The sequence below is a fragment of the Schistocerca serialis genome, chromosome 2 (assembly GCF_023864345.2).
Source record: "Schistocerca serialis cubense isolate TAMUIC-IGC-003099 chromosome 2, iqSchSeri2.2, whole genome shotgun sequence".
NCBI classification, from domain to species: domain Eukaryota; kingdom Metazoa; phylum Arthropoda; class Insecta; order Orthoptera; family Acrididae; genus Schistocerca; species Schistocerca serialis.
In genome coordinates this window covers 996,195,631-996,210,140 of record NC_064639.1, presented here as the reverse complement: position 1 = coordinate 996,210,140, position 14,510 = coordinate 996,195,631, and the positions used below count along the sequence as shown (strand labels likewise).

General features: G+C 44.7%; 1 protein-coding gene across 1 annotated transcript in view; it reads right to left on the bottom strand.

The window, feature by feature from the left end:
- Nucleotides 1–10,752: 10,752 nt before the first annotated feature.
- Nucleotides 10,753–14,510, bottom strand: part of LOC126456579 (sterile alpha motif domain-containing protein 1-like) — a 111,074-nt gene continuing 107,316 nt past the window's right edge. Inside the window, exon 4 of the mRNA XM_050092326.1 lies at nucleotides 10,753–10,904. Coding sequence (XP_049948283.1) covers nucleotides 10,753–10,904 — 152 coding nt within the window. The remainder of the gene's footprint in view (nucleotides 10,905–14,510) is intronic.

Genomic DNA, 14,510 nt, shown 5'->3' with positions numbered 1-14,510 from the left:
TCGCTTCCGAATATTTGCAGCGGGCTGAGACTAGAGTGCTTCGAATTGCAGCGTGTAACATGGCGGTGTGTAACGTAAGTTTGTCGGTGCTTGAGAAACCGCGTGTGGTAATCTATTTTCGAGTCCGAAGAGTTCGTCTCCTATTCTTCAGCATGACAAAGCCACACCTCACACGAGCACTGTGGCATCTGCAACAATCCGATGCCTTAGGATCACTGTCAGTGATCATCCTCCATGCTGTTCCGATCTGACCCCAGTCGCTTTTCATCTGTTTCCAAAACTTAAAGAGCATCTTCGAAGACTTCACTTTGATAGTGATGAAGCGCTAAGGCCTCGATTGTAATACGCTGCTTTCTTACACCAGCACCTCCTGTTATGATGTCCGCAGCCCGTGGTCTAGAGGCTAGCGTTGCCACTTCTGGATCATGGCGCCCCGGTTTCGATTCCCAGCCGGGTTGAAGATTTTCTCTGCCCGTGAACTGGGTGTTTATGTTGTCCTCATCATTCCATCATCATATCGTGAAAGTGGCTAGGCTGGAATGTGTACAGATTGGGACTTTGTACGGGCGCTGATGACCACGCAGTTGAGCGCCCCACAAACCAAACATCATTATCATCATCCTCTTATGATCCCCGTCTCTTCACAAAGAGATGGTCTGCCACTTTGTTCTCGGTCACTGAGACTTGTCTGACCACACCATAAGCTTCTGCCCCAAACGACCAACGTGTCACATGATTGTGCAATGTTGCCGCCTAATTCCGCCGCCTCAGCACAGATTCTGGCAACGTTATTCCACTTCAGATTCAGCAAGCATGGATTCAGCAAGCATATTCTATCAGTTGGCTGCATCATATTGTTTTTGAAGTAATCGACACTTGAATTTACGAATATACTTATTCAGCATAGTCATAGTACATCAGTCCTCCAGTATAGTAATCCGGTACATAAACAAGTCCATAGGCAACGATGGATTTCCTCGATCGGTTCAGGCGATGTCACTAGCAGCTTGATGATCCGAATTGCTATCTCATGGTCGAGCAGATCTGTATACACTGGTCATGCGCCGTCATTATTGGACTCCACTTGTCTTGGGTCGGAATCAATGGTGACACCGTTACGCCATGGTACAAGAGATTCGACTACTCTAGCGGCGTGCTGTGGTACTGTGGCACTGGAATTTCAGTGTGTACCAAGACAGCAGAGAAACACGAACTTAATTACGTAACCATATTTTTTCGACGTGATAAATTAAATCGTTACGACTACCTATTATGTCAGTTCTGTTTGCTGTGGGCTGGCAGTCTCATAGGATTTTTTAAATGCCTATATACCCGCCACTTGGAAATGGAAATGAAGTCCCATGCTTCTTTACAGAACATAGGGGAACGATGCGGGAGACCCGCACCGCCTTACTAGGCAAGGTCCTAATGGAGGTGGTTTGCCGCTGCCTTCCTCCGACGGTAATGGGGATGAATGATGATGATGATGAAGACGACACAACAACACCCAGTCATCTCGAGGCAGGAAAAATCCCTGACCCCGCCGGGAATCGAACCCGGTTCAAAAATGGTTCAAATGGCTCTGAGCACTATGGGACTCAACTGTTGAGGTCATTAGTCTCCTAGAACTTGGAACTAGTTAAACCTAACTAACCTAAGGACATCACAAACATCCATGCCCGAGGCAGGATTCGAACCTGCGGCCGTAGCGGTCTTGCGGAATCGAACCCGGGACCCCGTGCTCGGGAAGCGAGAACGCTACCGCGAGACCACGAGGGGCGGACATATCCGCCACTTTCTGTACGTTTATTACTATATCCAAGATTGAAATTTCGACCTTTTGGTCATTTTCAGGTGGTTATAGCTGCAGTCAGTATATACCTCAAGGTCAAATTATCTACATCCACATCTACATCTACAGGGATACTCTGCAAATCACATTTAAGTGCCTGGCAGAGTGTTCATCGAACCACCTTCACAATTCTCTATTATTCCAATTTCGTATAGCGCGCGGAAAGAATGAACACCTATATCTTTCCGCACGACCTCTGATTTTCCTTATTTTATCGTGGTGATCGTTCCTCCCTATGTAGGTCGGTGTCAACAAAATATTTTCGCATTCGGAGGAGAAAGTTGGTGATTGGAATTTCATGAGAAGATTCCGTCGCAACGAAAAACACCTTTCTTTCAATGATTTCCATCCCAAATCCTGTATCATTTCTGTGACACTCTCTCCCATATTTCTCAATAATACAAAACGTGCTGCCTTTCTTTGAACTTTTTCGATGTACTACGTCAGTCCTATCTGTTAAGGATCCCACACCGCGCAGCAGTATTCTAAAATAGGACGGACAAACGTACGTCTACACTGCTATACCACTGACAAAAATAAATGTACAATATAGCCATGGATAATTTGACTTAATATAAACTAAAAATTACTCGCATGCTGAAAACACATCAGCAGTAAAGATAAATAAGAATAACGTGAGCCTCCACGGCTCGTGTCAGCATTTGCAACATATACCTTCTGTATGATGTATAAAATAGATCATCACCCTCGAGAACACGTCGTAAGATACACAGACAAATGCAGAACACTTCGCTAGTTTTACCGTTATGTGGCGGATAGGATAAAAGCTCAAGAAATTACATTCGTAGTTACTGTAAACATCAGTAACAAACTCCATACTGATCAAAAAAGGTATCTGATACACGAAATTGAATTGGCATTCATGGTTTTTTTCACTTTGTGGCGTGACGCATGCGTAAGCCCGACACTCTACATCCCATCCTTTAAGTAATATAATAGACATATTCACTGCACGATCATGAAGTGTTTTACTTATATTTAAACGTTAAGTTGATGTTTTCTACCATTATGAATAGTATCGTTATACTTCTATACCTGACACAAAATAATGTATTCTTATTTTTTTGTTTCATTGAAATATTCCGCCTGGATATGCCCCATGTTTTACATCTCACCCTTTAAGTACGAAATGCGTGACATATTGATTGTGGATGATGAAAGTTACTTAATAGTCCACTATAAGGAAGATGTTGAGCCGTAGCACCGTCGACATCGCTTCAGTGGTTATCTTGGTTCGATATCTCGCGCTAAATTGAATCTCTGATTACTAGAAGAACTCTGGGGCGAGTAGTTTTAAAAGGCAAAGCACGTTGGTTGATGGCGGGGAGAGTGTGACCAGAGAGCGAGAACTTCCTTGCGGAGCGAAGAGGTGGAGCCACTGTGCAACTAGCCACATCCCAAGGGCTGTGTGTTGTGTCCCGTGTGGACTGGCGGTCGTATGTGCCGGTGTTGAGTTCGGCCACACTGAACAAAGTACACAGTTTACCAGTGTCTGCACTTGGCGTGTGTTAGCTTGGCTTAGTTTCGAGTGTGGACTGTGCTTTCGGGAAATACAGTTGCTGTTTGTTTCCTATTGAAGGCACCGCTCCGGACATAGCTAGTAGAACAAATTACTGCCGATAGTGCGGAACCCGGTCAGCTTTGATTGGACTTCTAAGGGGAGTGGCTAATGTGTATGGAACTAGAATTACAGCACTACCGATGAAAGACGCAGTGAGTTTTTATTTAGTTGCAAGCGCTATCCTGCTATTTGCTAATTGATTTTGTTAATTAACCCGTCTAGCTCCTTCTCTTGTTAAGTAATAAACATTCTTGGTTACGAAAATTCCTTGCTTGAAATCTACTAGTTACCACAAGGCCTGGTGGTTTCACGGTTAAAAATACTTTATTCACGTTGGCTACTTGTAGCAAGTGCTTAACAGTTGTGTTGCAAAAGTTATTACCGTGTACTGAACCTGTATTACTGAAATTGATGTAAGGCCAAACTAGAAGCCACTGAGGCCGCACGTATACGTGATACGAGCCAGGCGCTCTCATAATGCAATATTTTATGACAATGGTCAATCCATGATTCTTACGCCAATTGTGATTGATAAAACAGTTAGTTAAATCTCAATTTCCAACGTTCCATTGAATAGCAACATCACTTCTATTTTGTAACATCACAGCGCCCAGTCTTCAGTTAACGACGTCACACAAACGGGGCCCCTTTTTGGAAACAAGATGTCTGTTTCGTTTTCAAGTGATTTAAATTTGCTGACAAATTTTGAATGTCTTGGTTTTTTATTAAGTTTTTAAATTAACTGTAATGTTTTACCTAAATGATTAGGAAAGTTCATGAAACACAGAAAGTTAAAGTTTCAACGTTTTTTTTTTATTTTCTGTAAAGTTTACTTAAATATTTTGGGTATTCATTTCATTGCAAATTAAATTTGAATTCAAATTTAAACTGTTGTGATTTGATAATGAAAATAAACGAACGCAGTGCTTAAATTCCAAGAGATTTCAGCAAGTTGTAATTTTGAAATTACAGGTATCTGGCATTTTACAGAACACGTAAGTTCTATTAAAACAGTGTCTAACATTTCTTCTCCTGTACCTCTCCTACTCCACAAGCTTGGAACTGTCAGTTGAATCCTAAATAATTAGTTTATACATATTTAAAACTATGTTTGAACTTACTTTTCTAACGTTATGAGATCAGATGTCTTTACCATAATTAGTAAAGTGGCTGCGCTTTTTATATCTGACGCATAGGAATATATTTGCACTATATGGTTCCCTGTGGCCTGCATGAGCACCACATTTTACACCCCATCCTTCAAGTATTTTTTTAATTCTCTTTTCATCCTCCTTGCCCCATACTAGCGGGCATCTGTCAGTATATTTTCAACTCGCTTTTCAGTCAAGGGAGAAGTAACTCTAACATGGAAAAAGCACGAAAATAGGAGGTGAGATATTTACAACAGCATTTAAAACATTGTAAAGGTGAAATTAATGGATAGTTTTATGTAAAATAAAACTGATTTTGTTCGTTTTTACTTTAAAAAAGGAATAATAATAATAATAATAATAATAATTGGGTAGCTCTGTTGGTGGAGCACTTGCCCGCGAAAGGCAAAATTCCCGAGTTCCAGTCTCGGTTCTGCACACAATTTTAATCTGCCAAGAAGTTTCATATCAGCGCACACTCCGCTGCAGAGTGAAAATCTCATTCTGGAATAATAATAATAAAATGAGAGGAATAAGAATAAATATAAAACATTCAAAAAACGGCGTAAAACACAGATCTCAAAATTCATATAGTACATCACAAGACTTATTATGTACATTCAAAGCAACTATGTAACACGAGCTATTGCAACTACGATATGTTACTGTATTTATCTTCATGACCATGTAGCGCCCGTGTAATTTCTAGATCATGGATATGAGTTTTTATCCTCTCCGTCGCATAACGGTAAAATTAGTTAAGAGTACTGAATTTATCTGTGTGATTTATGATGTATTCTTCTAACGCGATGGCGCATTTTATGCTTTATACGGACAGTGTATGTGAGAAAGGCTCGCTTGGACGATATAGACTCACGATACTTTTTATTCATATACATTACATAACTTAATCATAGCTAACACTTGGTTCAAGAATCATAAAAGAAGGTTGTATACCTGGAAGAATCCTGGCGATACTAAAAGGTATCAGATAGATTACATAATGGTAAGACAGAGATTTAGGAACCAGGTTTTAAACTGTAAGACATTTCCAGGGGCCGATGTGGATTCTGACCATAATCTATTGGTTATGAACTGCAGATTGAAACTGAAGAAACTGCAAAAAGGTGGGAATCTAAGGAGATGGGACCTGGATAAACTGAAAGAACCAGAGGTTGTAGAGAGTTTCAGGGAGAGCATAAGGGAACAATTGACAGGAATGGGGGAAAGAAATACAGTAGAAGAAGAATGGGTAGCTTTGAGGGATGAAGTAGTAAAGGCAGCAGAGGATCAAATAGGTAAAAAGACGAGGGCTAGTAGAAATCCTTGGGTAACAGAAGAAATATTGAATTTAATTGATGAAAGAAGAAAATATAAAAATGCAGTAAATGAAGCAGGCAAAAAGGAATACAAACGTCTCAAAAATGAGATCCACAGGAAGAGCAAAATGGCTAAGCAGGGATGGCTAGAGGACAAATGTAAGGATGTAGAGGCTTATCTCACTAGGGGTAAGATAGATACTGCCTACAGGAAAATTAAAGAGACCTTTGGAGATAAGAGAACCACTTGTATGAACATCAAGAGCTCAGATGGAAACCCAGTTCTAAGCAAAGAAGGGAAAGCAGAAAGGTGGAAGGAGTATATAGAGGGTTTATACAAGGGCGATGTACTTGAGGACAATATTATGGAAATGGAAGAGGATGTAGATGAAGACGAAATGGAGATAAGATACTGCGTGAAGAGTTTGACAGAGCACTGAAAGACCTGAGGCGAAACAAGGCCCCGGGAGTAGACAACATTCCATTAGAAGTACTGATGGCCTTGGGAGAGCCAGTCCTGACAAAACTCTACCATCTGGTGAGCAAGATGTATGAGACAGGCGAAATACCCTCAGACGTCAAGAAGAATATAATAATTCCAATCCCAAAGAAAGCAGGTGTTGACAGATGTGAAATATACCGAACTATCAGTTTAATAAGTCACAGCTGCAAAATACTAACGCGAATTCTTTACAGACGAATGGAAAAACTGGTAGAAGTGGACCTCGGGGAAGATCAGTTTGGATTCCGTAGAAATGTTGGAACACGTGAGGCAATACTAACCTTACGACTTATCTTAGAAGAAAGATTAAGAAAAGGCAAACCTACGTTTCTAGCATTTGTAGACTTAGAGGAAGCTTTTGACAATGTTAACTGGAATACTCTCTTTCAAATTCTGAAGGTGGCAGGTATAAAATACAGGGAGCGAAAGGCTATTTACAATTTGTACAGAAATCAGATGGCAGTTATAAGAGTCGAGGGGCATGAAAGGGAAGCAGTGGTTGGGAAAGGAGTGAGACAGGGTTGTAGCCTCTCCCCGATGTTATTCAATCTGTATATTGAGCAAGCAGTGAAGGAAACAAAAGAAAAATTCGGAGTAGGTATTAAAATTCATGGAGAAGAAGTAAAAACTTTGAGGTTCGCCGATGACATTGTAATTCTATCAGAGACAGCAAAGGACTTGGAAGAGAAGTTGAACGGAATGGGCAGTGTCTTGAAAAGAGGATATAAGATGAACATCAACAAAAGCAAAACGAGGATAATGGAATGTAGTCAAATTAAATCGGGTGATGCTGAGGGAATTAGATTAGGAAATGAGACACTTAAAGTAGTAAAGGAGTTTTGCTATTTAGGGAGTAAAATAACTGATGATGGCCGAAGTAGAGAGGATATAAAATGTAGACTGGCAATGGCAAGGAAATCGTTTCTGAAGAAGAGAAATTTGTTAACATCGAGTATAGATTTAAGTGTCAGGAAGTCGTTTCTGAAAGTATTTGTATGGAGTGTAGCCATGTATGGAAGTAAACATGGACGATAACTAGTTTGGACAAGAAGAGAATAGAAGCTTTAGAAATGTGGTGCTACAGAAGAATGCTGAAGATAAGGTGGGTAGATCACGTAACTAATGAGGAGGTATTGAATAGGATTGGGGAGAAGAGAAGTTTGTGGCACAACTTGACCAGAAGAAGGGATCGGTTGGCAGGGCATGTTTTGAGGCATCAAGGGATCACAAATTTAGCATTGGAGGGCAGCATGGAGGGTAAAAATCGTAGAGGTAGACCAAGAGATCAATACACTAAGCAGATTCAGAAGGATGTAGGTTGCAGTAGGTACTGGGAGATGAAGAAGCTTGCACAGGATAGAGTAGCATGGAGAGCTGCATCAAACCAGTCTCAGGACTGATGACCACAACAACAATTACTGTTATGTTTTTAGCATGGAAGTAAATATTATTTTATTTCCATTAGATTTTTAATGGCTGTGCTGTGAAACAAGTAGACTGACGAGCCAGAACATTATGCAGAATGAAATTTTCACTCTGCAGCGAAGTGTGCGGTGGTTTTGAAACTTCCTGGCAGATTAAAACTGTGTACCTGACCGAGACTCGAACCCGGGACCTTTGCCTTTCGCGGGCAAGTGCTCTAGTAACTGAGCTACCCAAGCACGACTCACGACCCATCCTAACAATTTTACTTCCGCCAGTACCTCGTCTCCTACCTTCCAAACTTCACAGAAGTTCTCCTGCGAACATTGCACGACTAACACTAAAGGAAGAAAGGATATTGCGGAGACATGGCTTAGCCACAGCCTGGGGGATGTTTCCAGAATGAAATTTTCACTCTGCAGCGAAGTGTATGCTGGTTTTGAAACTTCCTGGCAGATTAAAATTGTGTGCCGGACCGAGACTCGGACTCGGGTCCCGAGTTCGAGTCTCGGTCCGGCACACAGTTTCAATCTGCCAGGAAGTTTCAAAACCAGAACATTATGACCACTGACCTACTACCAATGTAAACCCGTCCAAGCAATAGCAGCGTCACTTAGCGAGGAATGACTGCTCGTCAGACACAAGCACAATGCATGTAGTATCAGTGAACGTGCTGTCCGTGTGTAGAATGGGGAAGGCGAGCTATCTGTCTGCGTTTGACCGAGAGCAGATTGTGATGGCCCGGAGGCGTGGCAATGGCATTTCCGAAACTACACAACTTGTCTCGTGTTTGAAGAGTGCTGTGGTGAGTGCCTTCAACACGTGGCGGAACCAAGGTGAAACGACGTACAGACGTTGAGGGGTCGGGTGGCCACCCCTCTTTACAGGTCTCTGGCGTCGTAAGATGACAGACTGGTAAAGCTGGACAGGTGGCGACAAGTGGCGGAGCGAACATCAAAAAATGGTTCAAATGGCTCTGAGCACTATGGGACTCAACTGATGTGGTCATCAGTCCCCTAGAACTTAGAACTACTTAAACCTAACTAACCTAAGGACATCACACACATCCATGCCCGAGGCAGGATCCGAACCTGCGACCGTAGCGGTCTCTCGGCTCCGAATTGCGAGCCTAGAACCGCGAGAGCGAACATCAGATTTGAATGCTAGGCAGAGTGCAAATGTGTCCGAACACACACACTGCCGACGACTTATGCAAGTGCCAATGTCAACAGCTCGACATCAGTATCTGTGACTAAAATGGACACGTGACCATCGGCACTGGACTTCCGCGCACTGACAGAGCGTTGCATGGTCTGATAAATCCCGATACCTTATTCATCATTCCGATGGGAGCGTGCGAATCCGTCGGCTTCCAGATGGACAGCTCCTTGCGTGGCAGTGACGAGCAGGCTGCTGCTCTATTATGCTCTGGAGAACATTCACGTGGGCACGCATTGGTCCAGTGGGGCTCCTGCCATGACTCCAAGTAGTATCGTACACTGGTTGCAGACCACGTACACACCCTCTGACGAACATGATTCCAGATGACCATGGCATTTTTCAGCAAGATAATACGCCTTGTGACAAGGCTAAGGGTGAAATGGAGTGGTTCGAAGAACACAGTGGCGAGTTCCAACTAATCTGCTGGCCACCGAACACGCCAGGTCTGAAACCGATCGAACACGTCTGGGATGTCACTGAACGTGGCATCAGAGCTCATAGCCCTCCTCCCCGGAATTTACGGCTATTACGCGAGTTATGTGGGCAGATGTGGTGTCGACTCCCTCCAGCGACTGACCAAGGACTCAATGTTTCCATTCTGTGACACGTCGCCGCTGTTATCCCTGCCAAAGCTGTACATAACGGCTACTAGGTACGTGGTCATAATGTTCTGGCTGATCAGTGTGTAAGTAGGCTGTTTACGTTTTTAGCTCTGTATGAAAATCACTGGCTGCTGTGTGCAGTCTGTGGCTGGTTGCCATTGTTGGGATATTCGCTATTGTAGTGTTGCGCTGTTGGATGTGAACAGCGCGTAGCGTTGGGCAGTTGGAGGTGAGCCGCCAGCAGTGGTGGATGTGGAGAGAGGGATGCCAGAGATTTGAGAGGTTGCTATAAGCGGACGATCTGGACGTGTGTCCGCCAGAAAAAGGAAATTTGTAAAGATGGATGTCATGAATTAAAAATGGTTCAAATGGCTCTGAGCGCTATGGGACTTAACTTCTGAGGTCATCAGTCGCCTAGAACGTAGAACTAATTAAACCTAACTAACCTAAGGACATCACACACATCCATGCCCGAGGCAGGATTCGAAACTGCGACGGTAGCGGTCTCTCGGCTCCGGACTGTAGCGCCTAGAACCACGTGGCCATTCGGACCGGCAAATTTTTCTAAGGGGACGGTACAAGTGTATATTCTAATTGTAGCTGTAACCTCTCGAAAATGATCAAGAAGTCGATACTACAGTAGTGGATATTGTAATAAGCGTACTATCAATTAAGAAATATAAGTCATTTAAAATATCGTATGAAGACATCAAATTATCCTGGTTATTTCATTCCGTCACCGATTAGAAGTGTAAGATCAGTTCCAGTCTTGACAGTAGTGCGCCGAAATATAAAAATTATTCCAAAAACAGTGGTCAATACAAAAGCCCGTCACATTCCAAGTTTGCAGTTACGAAGGAAGACGTACGACAGTGCCCCCACGTTGGGGACTCGAGACGGATGTTGCCGGGAACTGTGTTTACCGCTGCAAGTAGAACGGTTCCCTCAGTTAGGAGCTGTCCTGCCTGCAGCGATCCGTGGGGTCATATTTCAACGGCGGGCCGGCGCGGCGTCGCCTAATAGCATTTCGCGACGCGATGGCCGCGGATGGCGATGCCCGCGATATGCGGCGTCGCGCGGCGTGCTACGTGCGCCGCTCGTTCAGAATGCAAATGCGGGCGGAGCCGCGTTGCGCCACTGTGCCGCGGGGGTGGCGGCGGGGGCGGGGGGCGGCCCTTTGTTAGCGATGCGGGCGAGCAAGAAACGCGCCAGCCGTTCTGCTGGGGCCGGGGGCGGCGCGCTTCTTGTGCGCTCTGTGGACATCGCACGCCGCGCCATCTGCAGCTGACCTCAGCAGGGCACACTTCACACTTGCCGCGCTAGCACCCTAAGCTGTTCTACCAAATTTCGGATCAACTTAAACAACTGTTTAGGTCCGTATCGAACAAGATATTAAAAACACTATCGATACAAGCGCCGAACGAGTCCTTTACAGTGATACTCTGGAATATATATATATATATATATATATATATATATATATATATATATATATATATATATATATAAGATGGACATCAACAAAAGCAAAACTAGGATCATGGAATGTAGTCGAATTTAATCAGGTGATGCTGAGGCAATTAGATTAGGGAATGAGACACTTAAAGTAGTAAAGGAGTTTTGCTATTTGGGAAGCAAAATAACTCATGATGGTCGAAGTAGAGAGGATATAAAATGTAGACTGGCAATGACAAGGAAAGTGTTTCTGAAGAAGAAAATTGTGTTAACATCGAGTATAGATATAGTCGTTCCTGTATAGTCGTATAGTATAGTCGTTCCTGAAAGTATTTGTGTGGAGTGTAGTCATGTGTGGAAGTGAAACGTGGACGATAAATAGTTTAGACAAGAAGAGAATAGAAGCTTTCGAAATTTGGTGCTACAGAAGAATGCTGAAGATTAGATGGGTAGATCACATAACTAATGAGGAGGTATTGAACAGAATTGGAGAGAAGAGAAATTTGTGGCACAAATTGACTAGAAGAATGGATCGGTTGGTAGGACATATTCTGAGGCATCAAGAGATCACCAATTTAGTATTGGAGGGCAGCGTGGAAGATAAAAATGGTAGAGGGAGACCAAGAGATGAATACACTAAGCAGATTCAGAAGGATGTACGTTGCAGTAGGTACTGAGAGATGAAGAAGCTTGCGCAAGATAGAGTAGCATGGAGAGCTGCATCAAACCAGTCTCAGGACTGAAGACCACAACAACAACAACAGTCTGGAATACTGTCCAGCAGATGAAATATTTAGATACACTGGCTAGCCTTAGTTTGGTGGTCTGGTACTGCCCAACCAGCCTGAATGTGGTGGCCTGGTACATTATCCATCCTGAGTATGTTGGTCTGGTACACTGTCTAGCCTGAGAGCGGGCGCCCAATCACTGTCCAGCATGTCTGGTTGTCCACTACACTGTCCAGACTGAGTGTGGTGGTCTGGTAAACTGTACATTCTGAATTTTGTGACCCAGTACGCTAAGTGTATTGGCCTGGTGGCGTGTTGGCCCGCTACTCTGGCCAACCTGGCAGGTTTGGTCACTGACTAGCCTGACTCTACGGGTCCGCTATACCACCCAACCTCTGTGAGTAGTCAGATACACATCTCAGCCTGAGCCAGGTTTTTAGTTGATTTTTCACACTCATTTGTCTGGGTATTAACCTCCGCCTCAGGACATACGCTACACTAAACTGTTTACATACGATAACGCACAGAACATACTGTATACAATTCGCAGAAGCGTGGCGTACACAACTTCCCACTACGACTGTGGCGACGGGAAAGCCATCTGGCCACAAAGTTAAAATACATTTGCCAGGTCATGGAGACAGGGGGCCCTGTACTAGGAAAAAGAGAGAGGCAAACGGTGATCTCTAGAGAAACTAAGAGGCACTAATAGAAATTTTCGTGTATGTGGTGGTTAACTAGCCAGAATAAATCTTCTCGTCTCCTACGAAGTGTAAGTTGTTTGGAAACTTCGTGCCATATTAAAACTCTGCGTCCAACTGGGACTTGAACCACAAACATTCCGTTTTTCAGGCAGTCCTGACTGAGCTCTCCAGACACGACCCAAGAACCAGCTTCTGTTCTGCCAATTCCTCTCCAAAATACTTCCCTAAAAGAAAGGATATACCGCAGAAATTACTTAGGCACAGCCTATAGGATGTCTTCGGAATAAACTTGTCAGCGGAAATCCGCTGTCTGGAAACTTCCTAACACACTGAAATTTTTGTCCGGGGTTATGTGCAGAAGAAGTAATTAAGAAACTGAAATAAATTTAATATGAGGAATAAAACTCATGGAGAAAGTGACATGGTTGTAGTTGACGTGGCTCTTCTGGCTGATTGTGGAAGATGCTCATAAGAACTGGTGAAATAAATAGATACCGTTTTCCATGGAGAAAAGACATTTGTCACCGAAAATCTGCTGAGGGAGAAAACTGGAGGTATAAGAAACTTGGTGCTATATTATGACGCTATTAATTATTCGAGAAAAATTAGAGTTGCAACAGACAACATGCAACGAGTCCCGTACTGAGAGAACGGACGAATTCGTGGGTCATTTAACTCTGTTTGTTTCTCTGAGTTGTATAAGAACTTGGGAGCGTTCTCTACTCAACTAAGGTTGTTGTCAACAAGGGCTGAGCGACTGAAATACACTCCTGGAAATGGAAAAAAGAACACATTGACACCGGTGTGTCAGACCCACCATACTTGCTCCGGACATTGCAAGAGGGCTGTACAAGCAATGATCACACGCACGGCACAGCGGACACACCAGGAACCGCGGTGTTGGCCGTCGAATGGCGCTAGCTGCGCAGCATTTGTGCACCGCCGCCGTCAGTGTCAGCCAGTTTGCCGTGGCATACGGAGCTCCATCGCAGTCTTTAACACTGGTAGCATGCCGTGACAGTGTGGACGTGAACCGTATGTGCAGTTGACGGACTTTGAGCGAGGGCGTATAGTGGGCATGCGGGAGGCCGGGTGGACGTACCGCCGAATTGCTCAACAAGTGGGGCGTGAGGTCTCCACAGTACAGCGATGTTGTCGCCAGTGGTCGGCGGAAGGTGCACGTGCCCGTCGACCTGGGACCGGACCGCAGCGACGCACGGATGCACGCCAAGACCGTAGGATCCTACGCAGTGCCGTAGGGGACCGCACCGCCACTTCCCAGCAAATTAGGGACACTGTTGCTCCTGGGGTATCGGCGAGGACCATTCGCAACCGTCTCCATGAAGCTGGGCTACGGTCCCGCACACCGTTAGGCCGTCTTCCGCTCACGCCCCAACATTGTGCAGCCCGCCTCCAGTGGTGTCGCGACAGGCGTGAATGGAGGGACGAATGGAGACGTGTTGTCTTCAGCGATGAGAGTCGCTTCTGCCTTGGTGCCAATGATGGTCGTATGCGTGTTTGGCGCCGTGCAGGTGAGCGCCACAATCAGGACTGCATACAACCGAGGCACACAGGGCCAACACCCGGCATCATGGTGTGGGGAGCGATCTCCTACACTGGCCGTACACCACTGGTGATCGTCGAGGGGACACTGAATAGTGCACGGTACATCCAAACCGTCATCGAACCCATCGTTCTACCATTCCTAGACCGGCAAGGGAACTTGCTGTTCCAACAGGACAATGCACGTCCGCATGTATCCCGTGCCACCCAACGTGCTCTAGAAGGTGTAAGTCAACTACCCTGGCCAGCAAGATCTCCGGATCTGTCCCCCATTGAGCATGTTTGGGACTGGATGAAGCGTCGTCTCACGCGGTCTGCACGTCCAGCACGAACGCTGGTCCAACTGAGGCGCCAGGTGGAAATGGCATGGCAAGCCGTTCCACAGGACTACATCCAGCATCTCTACGAT